This window comes from Balaenoptera musculus, chromosome 10 (genome assembly GCF_009873245.2).
Source record: "Balaenoptera musculus isolate JJ_BM4_2016_0621 chromosome 10, mBalMus1.pri.v3, whole genome shotgun sequence".
Classification (NCBI taxonomy): domain Eukaryota; kingdom Metazoa; phylum Chordata; class Mammalia; order Artiodactyla; family Balaenopteridae; genus Balaenoptera; species Balaenoptera musculus.
The window spans coordinates 20,758,274-20,771,592 of NC_045794.1; the positions used below are offsets into that span (position 1 = coordinate 20,758,274).

A 13,319-nucleotide genomic window follows, 5' to 3' on the forward strand; every position below is an offset into this window, starting at 1 on the left:
CCACTGCACCACCAGGGAAGCCCCTGAAATTCTTTTTTAATATGAGAAATTGTTTGGGATCACAAATGATTTTATCCTCTAATTTAAATGTTTTACAAGAGGTTTATGTAATCCTGTTTAGTATTTTGCTTAATAATGTAAACTTTAGAGAAATTTTTTTTTTTTTTCAAATTTCTACCTGGTATCTTTTTATTGGCAATCTCTATTCACTGGCTATTTAATTAGCTAATTAATTAGCTATTAATACATGTTCCAATAAATACTCTTCTGTTTATTACAATCCTAAATCTAAAAGGATTTTAGTAATGGATCCAATTATTATCAGAGAAGGCTGGAAGACATGAAGAACTGCTGCACAAAAACATTGGTACATATAGGTATTACCTATGTAAAATAATAAAAATAATGAAGAATCCATTGATTATAAAACATGTAGAGAGGCAGAGCACCTTTGCAAATGTAATGAAATTCATAAGTTGGTGTCAGAGCTACTCTCAAATTATATGGCAGCTACAAAATCTGAGTGTGAGAAGCGGTAATTAACATCAGACTGTCATATCACAGCTCATGAAAGTGAAAACAACACCCTGCCCATAGGCTGAAGGGCAGCTCTCAAAGATAAAAATATTTCCACCTTGGTGCAAGTTTGCAATCCCTGGAGTAAATAAAGCATTAAAGACTGCTAGACGTATTAATTCTTTCACAAGACTTGGGATGGTGATTCTCTTGTAAGTAGTTTAAAAATCTCTGGAGAGTTTGTTTAAATGCAGTGTCTGATCCTGGCTCCATGGATTTAGATTATTTGGGACGAAGCTGGAGCCCAGTACAAATATGTCTATTGAAGAATACTGAATATTCTCTATACACAAGTGAGTGCCATACCAGGGACTAGAGACCGGGCACATGTGAGCAAGTAGGTGGTCACATGACTTAAAAAATTTCCCCAACATATATTCGTTCATTCAAAGAAATCAAAATACCTCTTAGATAAAAGACCCACTTAATCAGTTAACAATGAAAATACCATGAAAGAAAAACGTGGATGTTGGACTCCCCTGGTGGCGCAGTGGTTAAGAATCCGCCTGCCAATTCAGGGGACACAGGTTCGAGCCCTGGTCTGGGAAGATCTCACGTGCCACGGAGCAACTAAGCCTGTGCGCCACAACTACTGAGTCTGTGCTCTAGAGCCCGTGAGCCACAACTACTGAGCCCGCGCACCACAACTACTGAAGCCTGTGCGCATACAGCCCATGTTCCGCAACAAGAGAAGCCACCGCAATGAGAAGGCGCACGCTGCAACGAAGAGTAGCCCCCGCTCGCCTGAACTAGAAAAAGCCTGCGCGCAGCAACGAAGACCCAACGCAGCCCAAAATAAATAAATAAATTAATTAAAAAAAAAAAGTAGATGTTAGCTAGCAGCACACAAGACCAAAGCATCAGATAACTGATACAGAGGTGAGCCTGCAATTCTTCTATGAAGGCAGAGACATGACAGAGCCATCAGAAAACCGAGTAACATAAAAAGGCAAGCAAAAGTTAGTCATCCCTGAGGAAAGAATCCCAGTGACCTAGAACCCACTGGCTCCAATCCTCCAGCCAGTAGCTCACATATCAAATGTAGCCACCATGAAAAGGCAACAAGTGATAATTACCAGACTAGACTGTATAAACATTCATGTGGTGCACAAATGTTTAAAATCCATATACTTCACTGAATGCTATTTGTATCGTGCTCATTTCTGAATTACAGGTTATTGTTTTTTCTGCCTGTACCATGAATTAGAAGATTCTAGTTGATATAAACATACCAACCAAATATAAATAATGTTGACTCATCAAATGGTATCAGTTATTGCTTTCAATTCTCGGAAAGCAGATTTTTAAAAATTCTTGATTCTTAGGTCCAAAGCATGATCAAACATGTAAGTTGATAGAGTGCAGTGGGAGAGGACTGCTTGGCAGGATTTTTATCACTGAGGTTCTTAAATTTGGGCAGGCATCAGAATCACCATCCAGACCTACTAGACCAGAATTTCCGGGGATTGGGATAAATATGTGTATTTTAAACAACACCTGGGTGATTTATACGCAAAAATTTGAGGACTACCAATAGATAGGATTATTGGGACAACCAGCCAGACTATAAAATCAGATTTAAAAGCTTGTCTAGGGCTTCCCTGGTGGCGCAGTGGTTGAGAATCTGCCTGCCAATGCAGGGGACACGGGTTCGAGCCCTGGTCTGGGAAGATCCCACATGCCGCGGAGCAACTAAGCCCGTGCGCCACAATTGCTGAGCCTGCGCGTCTGGAGCCTGTGCTCCGCAACAAGAGAGGCTGCGATAGTGAGAGGCCCGCGCACCGCGATGAAGAGTGGCCCCCACTTGCCGCAACTAGAGAAAGCCCTCGCACAGAAACGAAGACCCAACACAGCCATGAATAAATAAATAAATAAATAAATTAATTAAAAAAAAAAAAAAAAAAAAAAGCTTGTCTAACTCTAGATCATAGAATTTCAGGACTCTAAAGAATTGACTAAATCACAGAACTAGGTATGTTAGAAAACTCCAGACCAATACCTTTCATGAGCGTTGACACAAAAATTCGTAGCAAAATATTTGCAAAATGAATACAGCAAGATATAATGTGAATTATTCACCATGAGCAAGTATGATTTAGCCGATGAATACAAGGTTGTTTTAACATCTAAAAATGAGTTAATATAATACATTATAATAGAATAAAGGACAAAACCACATAATCATGTCAAGACATTTAGAAAAAGCATACAACAAAATCCAACCTCCATTCATGATAAAAACTCTCAACAAACTAGGAATAGAAGAATCAGATCTCAGAGTGGGAAAGCACCTCAGGATACCTAGAAGGTAGTGCTTTGAGATTAGAAACGTTTCAACAAAATTAAAAGATTACTTCTTCCTAGTCTAAAGTTAAATAATAATATTTAAAAACTCAGTAATATTAAAATGTCAGAAACTTAAGGAGAAGATGACTTTAAATTGTCCCAATTCTTTAAAGCTTATTAGGGAGACTGCAATTCATGAAATTCATTATGCAGGCTCTTAATAGTATTTCAAAAGGCGTCAAAAGGATACCAAAGGACCACTTAGGTACTTATCCTCTGGCCTTACTGCTTGCATTCATACGACCTAGTGGAAAATCTGGTAACTATACAATTACCTCGTAGAGAGCAGAGTGGTTAGACTATAGCAAAAGCTCTGTCTCCTTGTCCCTATCCTTGAAGATCTCCATATGCCACAAACCCCCTCACCCCCCCATCCACATTCAACTCCCCCCATCAATTATCTCTCATATCACCCATTCTCCATAAGGCCACCCCTACCCAGTAGAGGAAGGAGATAGGGACAGGGTCTTTATATTTTATATCACATATTCACCCGCACAGATGGCCTTGGCCACTCCAGGCATGTCCTTCCTTTGCAAGGGCACCAACCAATAGACTGTGACCTACTGGGAGATCTCACAGCCATGTTGTTTAAACCTGTTCCCCTAGCTCTCAAGTGCCTCCCCTAATATCCACTGTGAACTTTATTTCCAACATTTTCTATGGGGGAAGAGGGCCCTCCACTCCCTCTCCTTACCAAGTAATCCCAAGACATGAGGAAAATGAAGATAAAAAAGTAGCAGCTCTCTCTCCTCCAAATTTCAAAACCATTACCACTCTTACCTTGGAGGAGCACTTACCTGGCATTACACCGCTAAGCTGAGGAGATCATGGTTAGTCTTGATTAGGAGAAGGCAAGCAGCCTCGCTCATTTCTTTACTTATTTATGTTGGTGTCTGTGGCTGTGTTTGTACCACAGTGACAGAGCTGATTAGTGACAGAAGCCATATGGCACACAAAGCTTAAAATACTGACTATCTGGCCCTTTAAAGAAAATGTTTATAGTCTTAATAATCAAGGGAAAGGAGCATTAATGATGCTACTGGGGGGGGGCTATTTCAAACTACATTCTAGAAGTTTCAAGCATAAACAATGACAACTCCCCCACCAAAGTACCCCAAAACAGGAAGTCAGTCTGCACCTCAGTTCCAATAAATGTAGGACGAATATACAGACTTGCAGATGTTGAGTAGGGGACCCATTCTTGATCCAATTTCACAAGCTGCTGAATACACTCTAAAAGCTCTTCCTTGTCAAATGCCTGAAGGAATGAAAAACATAATGAATAATGCAATGTTCTTCCATTGTAGCAGTAAGAAATGATCCTCATGAAAGCTTTGACTATTAAAAAAGTAATAATAGGGAATTCCCTGGTGGTCCAGGGGTTAGGACTCGGTGTTTTCACTGCAGTGGCCCATGTTCAATGCTGGTTGGGGAACTAAGATCCCAAAAGGCCGTGCAGTGCAGCCAAAAAAAATTTTTTTTAATTAAAAAATAAAAATAAAAAGTAAATAAATAAATAAATATTTTAAAGTAATAATAATAAACCCAAACAAGAATTTTTTTTCCTGTGACTTCCCCCCCCTCAAATTATGATGGAATGAGAGATTATCCACATGAGGAAGATAAAAAAGTGGTTCCCTACCTCTTACCATACCCAAATACCAACTGTAGTTGGATTATACACTTAAATGTGAGAAAACATTAAGACTTTTATAAAAAAACATACAAAATATCTGTCACCTTAAAGTAGAATTCTTAAATAAAAGACACAAAGCATAAATCATAAAGGAAAAAAATGGACAAAATTTGACTATTTAAAACTTAAGAACTTCTGTTCTTCAAACGACGTAAGTGACACACTGGGTGAAGTTATTTGTAACATAACCAACAAAGGATCGTAACAGGAAAATGTTAAGATAACCTGAAAATCAGTAAGAAAGAGTCAGGTGATCCAACAGGAAAATGGGCAAAAGCAAAGAGTAGTTTACTTCTAAGGTGAAAAAGGTTTTTATATACTAGATGCGTGACAGTTTGCAAAATAAGTAGTTTCTATTCATTTGGCAGGGCAAAGAAACATACTTTCAGAGATACTATGGGTTATCCAAGGTAGAAATGAGTCAGAAACACACATGAATACAGCTCATGACATCAGGATTTGGCTATTTAAATACTAACTTACAACAGTAATCACAGTGTGGTAATGTTATAGAAATCGGGATTGCCAATCATATAGGACACACCATCTCCCTGTATCAAGCACAGGGTCTCTGATACTGCTGTCTAGATGTAAGATTTAGTGGAAAGAACTTCACTAGGGATTTAAAAACTTACATCCCTAGGGAAGCTCTTGCCCTGTCCCATTATTCTGTGTCATCTTAGGCAAGTCATTGAACCTCTGTGGGCTTGAGTTTTCTTCTCTGTACACAGGTGCTGCTAAAATTTACAATAACACATCTTCTTGACGATAGCTTACTGTTATGATTAAAATGGCAAGGAATGTAAAACCACATAACACAGTTTGTGGCAGCTGATGTCCAATAAATGTTACTTCCCTTTCCTTCTGTCCTCATTTTAAAGGATTTCCCAATGATTTGTCTGTAATGGGTAAAGAGTGGAACTAGGACGGAGTCCAAAGAAATTACCTGAATTTCCCTTCTGCTACTATATTATGGCCTATGAAGAAGGTCGGTGAAGCATGTGTTATAAAAGGAAGGAGAAGGAAGAGCCTGGCTAAAAAGGAGTTATCACCTGGGCTTCTTCAATGCACAGCTGAAGGTTAGGGACAAACAAAATATGTCAAAGGGGGAAAAGACTTCTTTCAGTTCAGAAAGACAGTCTGGTCAAGTCTCAGGGAATGAAAGTAATCTAAGTCACCTCCTACCTAGACATGAACCTTAGGGTCTAAATCCAACCCACCTTAGAATGAATTCTGCTCCATAAAAAACAATGTCATAGCCAGGACCCAGTGGCCATGAGAAACCGTTTTATATATCCTTTTTTAAAAATAAAACTTGGGGTAAAATATCAAAACAACTACTTAAATCACTGCATACGTGCTAGTGTCTTAAGTAGTTAGGCAAAACATCGCACATATATCTGTGCAGTACACCGTATTTTCATATCATAATTTCATATGGTCTTTAAATTTTATTATTTCAGTTTGAGGTATATTTTTCTTCCTTATCCCATTATCTCCCACATACACATTAAATGCCCACAGACACTCATAAAGAAACAGACTGTGGAGTTACCAAATGGTTATTTCCTTGTATTTTTAACTCACTGATTAAAAAACAGATCAGAAAGAAATTCAGTGCTCATATGGTTTATACCAAATACTGACCTAAGTATTCAGAAATGGTTTGTTTGGTGGAATTCAGTGACCCATTACAACAAGAGAAAAACTCCTAAATATACATACCGGCAAAGTCGCCCTCATAGCAGACCGGTACATTCTATCCATGTTGAGGTTTGGCCGAAACAGACGAATTTTATTATCTACTCCCCGAAATGCCTTCAATCCTTCAAATAACTGAAGATAAAAGAGAAATAAATGTTACAAGGTAACTAAATGAAAACAATCCCTGTGTTCAAAAGACTGACTTTTCTATGGGCATTCATCTCCTTTACCATGTAAAGCTACTGACACAGACCCTCAATCTAGAAAAGCCAGACAGATTTGTTATAGTCACTGGGATAATGAGAAGTCCCTTTATTACCAAGATCTGGTGGGAATTCAGAGCTATCCTTTGCTTAACAGGAGCCAGATGGTTAAATAACACATCAGTGGGGCCTGGAAGAAAACATCTCCACACAACATGGACTGACTGCCTAGAAAACAGAAATGGAATCAAAGGCCCCGCAGGACCCTGCCCCCAATCCACCCCCAAACACCCATGTATCTTTTCATTTTATCTGGCTCGTATGAACTCTGGAGAGTGGATAATCTAGATGTGACCAGAGCTGGTTCAGTCTCCCAAATCACAGAAACCAAGCAGCTCAAGACTATACTATGTTAAGGCCATGCCACCTTCTCAGGGAGCCGCCACAGACAAACATGGGCAGGGACGTGAAAAGACTTTGAATTTAGTGCATATTGACAAATACAGAGAAAAGAGGAAAATCAATCATTTTAAAGGGAATTTTTTTTTTCTGTGATAACCTATATAAGAAAAGAATCTAAAACAGGATGAATGTATGTATATGTGTAACTGAATCACTTTGTTGTACATCTGAAACTAACACAACACTGTAAATCAACTACACTCCAATAAAATTAAAGTTTAAAGAAAAAAAGGGAAATTTTTACCACAGGTTCTCTAAGGAATTGATAGAACAAATAGGCTAAAACATGGTAAAGATATGGACAATTTGAACAAGAACAACAAACTAACCTAATGGACACACAGAGCCCTGCACACATCACCTATAGAAGGCATGTTCTTTTCACATGTTTTCTGACCTTAAGATAAGCTAGTATCAAAACCAAAAATATAACCCCAAGATATCCACATTTTGGAGAAGAAGAAACCCATTACTTAATATTAAGTGTGAGTCAAAGAAGAAAAATGATGGAAATTAGAAAATATGTTAAACTGAATGAGAATGAAAAGGAGGGCCTTTAGATGCTTACAGCCTTAAAGCCTACATGAGAAAAGAAATATAAATCCTGGAGCACAATTAAAAAGCAAAAAATGAGATGTTTTGTTGAAGTGCAAATACATGGGTAATTTTTTAAATGTAATAGGACTAAAGCTTTAGTTAAAAGATATGGTTGTCAGATTAACTCAGCTGATAACATCTGAAACACAAAAAAGCACAGAGAGCAATATATCATACAAATATTTTTTAAAATAAAGCTGGTGAGGCTATATTGCTAAATATAAAACAAAATAGACTTTCAGGCAAGAAGCTTTACTGGAGATAAAGAAGCTAACTTCGTAGAGTTCAATTTACTTCCCGGTTTAAAAATTATACACATTTGATATAGGTTCAAATTTATGCAAAGATTGTATGATAATCTCACTTGAAAAATACAGATGCAAAATACACAAAGGATAACACAGCCTAACTAAGCTGGATTTATCCCAGTAATAGAAGTTGGGTTTAACATTAGAAAATACAGTAATGAGATTCATTATATTAAGAGTTTATGTGGAAAAAACTATATGATCATCTCATTGTAATAAATGAATCTGATAAAATTGAACATTCGTTTATGATTTTTCAAAAAGTTTCCTGGATAACTAAGAAAAAAAGGAATCTTCCTTATGTGAGAAATAGACTTGTAGCAAATGTTATACTCAAAATGGTAAAATTTTTTTTAATTGAACTACAGTTGATTTACAATGTTGTGTTAGTTTCAAGTGTACAGCAAAGTGATTCAGTTTTTTATATATATATATATATTTATATATATATATATATATATATATACACATTATATATTCTTTCTCAGATTCTTTTCCATTATAGATTATTACAAGATATTGAATATAGTTCCCTGTGCTATATAGTAGGCCCTTGTTGTTTATCTATTAAAATGGTAACATTTAAAGCTTTCCTTTCAGATTGAGAACATCACACATTGCCTGCTGCAACTACTTTAATTTAATATTGTACTACCAATATAATAATAATAAAATAAAAAGCATAAAGTTAGGAGAAGAAAAAATAAAACTGTCATAGATCATGCAACACAGACAAGATTAAAACGTAGAAAATCCACAAAAACTGATATAATCTTTTGAAATTATCTGTTTAGGCAAGGTAACCAGATACAAAATTATATTCCCATGTAACAGCAGCAGTTAGAAAATAAAAACACTATTTATGGTAGAATTAAAAGGAATACTTAAGTGGGGAAAATCTAACATAAGTGAAAGACCCATAAGGAAACTATAAAACTTTACCAAGTCATTAAAGGCATAACTAAATGTAGAAAGCAATCCGCCACTCATAGATTGAAAGATTCAATATTATAAAGACTCTCTCCAAATTGATTTATATATTTAATGCAATCCAAATGAAAATCATGTCAGGGCATTTATTTTTCTTGTAACAAACTGAATGACAAAAGTTGACTGACATGATAAACTGAATCTAAAAGTAATATGGAAAAGCAAATGACCAAGAAATATCCAAGGCACTCTTGAAGAAATAGAAGGATTTGTCCTAGCAGACATCCAGACCCATTATAATGATTTGGAGATAAAGACAGTGTGGCATTTGTCCAGACAGACAAGCAAAATGATGAAACAGAATAGAGATCCAGATAGACAAGACAATGGAATGCAAATGGAGATCGAGAAGCAGACCCATGCGTATATGTTAAGATGTGACATAATGTATCAGGAGGAAAAGAACAGTCTTTTTAATGGTGCTGGGACAATTGGGTACCTGTAGGGGAAAAAAAAAATTGGACCCCTACTTCATACAAAAATCAACTTCTGAAATTAAAGCCCTAACGTGAAGGACAAAATCAATAATATAGGAAGATGTCTTCATAATCTAGGAATAGAAAAAGAGTCTTTAAGCAAGACACAAAAGGACCAAACATAAAGCAAAGATTGATAAATTCAACTTTTTAAAATTTAAATGTATTTCTTGTCATCAAAAAATTCTGGAGAGAATAAAAAGAGTGTTGAAAAAGATACTTAAAACACATATAACTGACAAAGGACCCATATCTAAAATATATAAAGTACTTCTACAGATCAAAAAGAAAGGGAACACAATAGTGAGCAAAAGATGGAAACAAGCAGGGACTTCAAATAAAGAGATATCCATTGAAATAAACATCACAATAATACGCCATTGCATTAAACTGGCTAAAAATTTAAAATCAGGTTATACTAAGAGTTGGCAAGGTTCATGAGTCATGGTTGAACATGGCTGCTAATTCATGGCTGGTGGGTATAAAAACGGGTAAAATCACTATGGAAAATAGTTTCCCTTTTTTTGTAAAAATGAAGTTAATATCCAATACCAGCAGCATATTCCTAGACCCTTAAGCAGCATTTCTCAAATTTTTTGGTGTCAGGATGCCTTTACACTCTTAAAAATTATAAAGGTCCCAAAGAGCTTTTATTTATAAGGTAATTCTATCAATATTTACCATTATCAGTAGTGAGAAATTTTAAATTTATTTATTAACAACAAACTATGACATGTTAAAATATTTTCATTAAAATTATCTATATTTTCCAAGAGAATTAATGTTAAGTGTGGCATTGTTTTAAATTATTGCAAATCTTTAATATTTGGCCTAACAAAGGACAACTGGATTCTCATATCTGCTTTTGCATTCAATCTCTTGCAATGTTGTTTTGGTTGACGTACACAAAGAAAACCCAGTCTCATATAGATATGTGGTTGAGAAAGGAAGTATTTTTGATAACCTTTTCAGATAATTGTGGATATTCTTCTCTGATACTCCTCCAAAACTTGACAAGTGGCGGTCCCTTAAAGGTTAGTTACACTGTGGAATCTGAAACCCCATCAATGAGGTTTTCATACTCTGTTAATTTCTTAAAATTCAATGGTCAGTCAGAGTTCAACTGAGAAGAAAGAGAACCAGTTAGAGACTTCCCTGGTGGCGCAGGGGTTAAGAATCCGCCTGCCAATGCAGGGGACACGGGTTCCATCCCTGGTCTGGGAAGATCCCACATGCCGCGGAGCAACTAAGCCCGTGCACCACAACTACTGAGCCTGCACTCTAGAGCCCACGAGCCACAACTACTGAGCCCGTGTGTCATAACTGCTGAAGCCTGTGCGCCCAGAGCCCATGCTCCGCAATGAGAAGCCCGCGCACCGCAACAAAGAGTAGCCCCCACTCGCCACAACTAGAGAAAGCCCACGCGCAGCAACGAAGACCCAATGCAGCCAAAAATAAGTAAATAAATTTATTTTTAAAAAAAGAAAAAAGAAAAGAAATACGTATAACATTTACAGATTTATTAGAAGAAATTGCCTAACGCATTTGTGGAGGCTGGCTAAGCAAAGTCCAAAATCTGTAGGACAGGCTGTGAGAAGGAGAAGATCACAAGCAGGTTGGACCCAGGAGGTGTGGGCTGCAGCCCATCTGCAAGTGAGTCAGGAAGGAGGGAGAGCGGAAGAGAGTGAGTGCATGTGTAGGCCTAGCTGCTGCATGGAAGTCCTGAGGTCAGGCTCACCCGGAATAATCTCCCTTTTGATCAACTTCAAAGCAACCAATTAGGGACTTTAACCCCATCTGCAGAATCCCTTCAAACAGCACCTAAATTAGTGTGTGACTCAATAACTAGAAGAAGGCGTGTGTACGCAACAAAACTGCCACTGCCTTCCTATGTCCTCCAGCGCTCACAAGAGAATGTCCTTGCAGTCCATCCCCAGCAGGAGATGAAAAATGTTATTCTGGGGACTGTGGTTCAGAATAAGCAAATTAACACATCAAAAAGTCATCATAATCTATCTTGCACTTTGAATAAATCTTTACTTTTTTTTTTCATTTTAAAATGTGCTTCAGTTTTGTTTTTGTTTTTTGAATCTTTTAATTTTTTGGCCGCGCTGTGAGGCATGCGGATCTCAGTTCTCCGACCAGGAATCGAATCGAACCTACAGCCCCTGCAGTGGAAGCACGGAGTCTTAACCACTGGACCGACAGGGAAGCCCCGCACTTTGAATAAATCTTTACTCATACATAAATTTGTAATATCATGTAACACTCATTTGGAAAAATGTTGGGTTCCCTGAGTTACACAGATCTTCCAAAGGGTAACTCCTTTTAATATCACCACCAATATCATAAAAAATAAAACCTCTTTTATAGCAGAAAGGGTCAAGCTCACAGTGGTGGAAGCAAGTTTTCCAAAATTCCAATTTTTCACTTGAGAGCTAGAATTTTATCACAGGCAACAGAGTCCACTGTTTTGCTTGAAGTGACAGACTCATTTTGTTCATTTTCAAAAAAACATCTGCCGGCTTCCCTGGTGGTGCAGTGGTTAATAATCCGCCTGTCAATGCAGGGGACACGGGTTCGATCCCTGCTCTGGGAAGATCCCACATGCCGCAGAGCAACTAAGCCCGTGTGCCACAACTATTGAGCCTGCACTCTAGAGCCCGCGAGCCATAACTACTGAAGCCCACACGCCTAGAGCCAGTGCTCTGCAACAAGAGAAGCCACCGCAATGAGAAGCCCGGGCACCGCAATGAAGAGTAGCCCCCGCTCACTGCAAAATAGACAAAAAAGCCCAAGTGCAACAGCGAAGACCCAACACAGCCAATAAATAAATAAATAAATAAAAAGAGAAAAAAAGCTCTATTAAAAAAAAAAAAAAATCTGCCACGCACCTGAGTTTGAGTAACTTTTCTTTGTTCTTTCAAATAAAAATGGTGCTAGATGGAAAAAGCAACCAGTTCAGCTCACAACGCAAAAACAATCATACAATTCATTTCCCTTGAGACAACCTTAGCACTTCAGTATGACATTAGAGCTTTATGCGAAATTGCTGTTTTCTCACACAGAATATTAAAATGTTTACTCGAGTCAAGATTTAATAAAATTAACTGCTATTATGCTTCATCAAGAACATTCCTAGGTAAAACTGATATTCTTTTTATACTGTAATGCATGCCAGTAAACAATATAATGACTAACAGAGGTTGGGTGGCAGTGTTACCTAGTACAAATGTCAACACAAGAAAAATAATACCTTGGTATTACTGTGAAGAGTTTTAACCTTGGCGATCTCTTGAAAGGGGAGCCCAGGGGTCCGTGGACCATACTTTGAGAACTGCTGACTTAAAGAAACATGTATACAAGCACACCAGCATACTATGTACAAGAATGTTCACAGAAAGAAACCACACAAGTGCACGTCAACAACAGACTGAATATATTCACATAATGGAATACTATTGCTACAAGGAGCATATGATGTGGTACCTATCACTCTTTGACCCAGATAACCTGGGCCTCTGCCCTGAGCCTCACACTTTAGAGGGCCTCTCACCCCTGTCTTTCTCCAGCTGTGACCCCCTTGGAGCAAGCAGTTGGCTGAATCCTTTTTCTAGACAGACTCCAAGTACTCAGTTCCCTAGAATTCCCTACCCAAATGGCCCTGATCCTATTTTCAGGGCCTCAGTGGGCCTCCTTGGTTTCATCCTCTTAAGAACAGACAGGACGACTAGGACGTCCACATCTAAGTCCAAGGGATGGCCAAGGGTCATCTGTTTGCAGGTGGTGTGGGCATCTACGTGTGTGTGCGAGGCCCCCTGTGGTACAGGATGGAGCCAGGATAGAAAGAGATAGAGGGTGGACTTCGGGGTGCCTCTGCTTGTACATTTGTCCCAGGACCCACAGATATTAGGGTTGGTCCTGGGTGCTTAGAGCTCACATAACACTGAGCTCAAAT

At 38.0% G+C, this 13,319-nt stretch overlaps 1 protein-coding gene across 2 annotated transcripts in view; it reads right to left on the bottom strand.

The window, feature by feature from the left end:
* BCAT1 (branched chain amino acid transaminase 1) overlaps positions 1-13,319 on the bottom strand; it is a 107,672-nt gene that overhangs the window by 40,432 nt on the left and 53,921 nt on the right. For both annotated transcript variants that reach the window (XM_036866820.1, XM_036866819.1), the window contains 2 exons: positions 6,347-6,457; positions 4,064-4,183 (listed from right to left, as the gene is read on the bottom strand). In XM_036866820.1, coding sequence (XP_036722715.1) covers positions 4,064-4,183; positions 6,347-6,457 — 231 coding nt within the window. The remainder of the gene's footprint in view (positions 1-4,063; positions 4,184-6,346; positions 6,458-13,319) is intronic.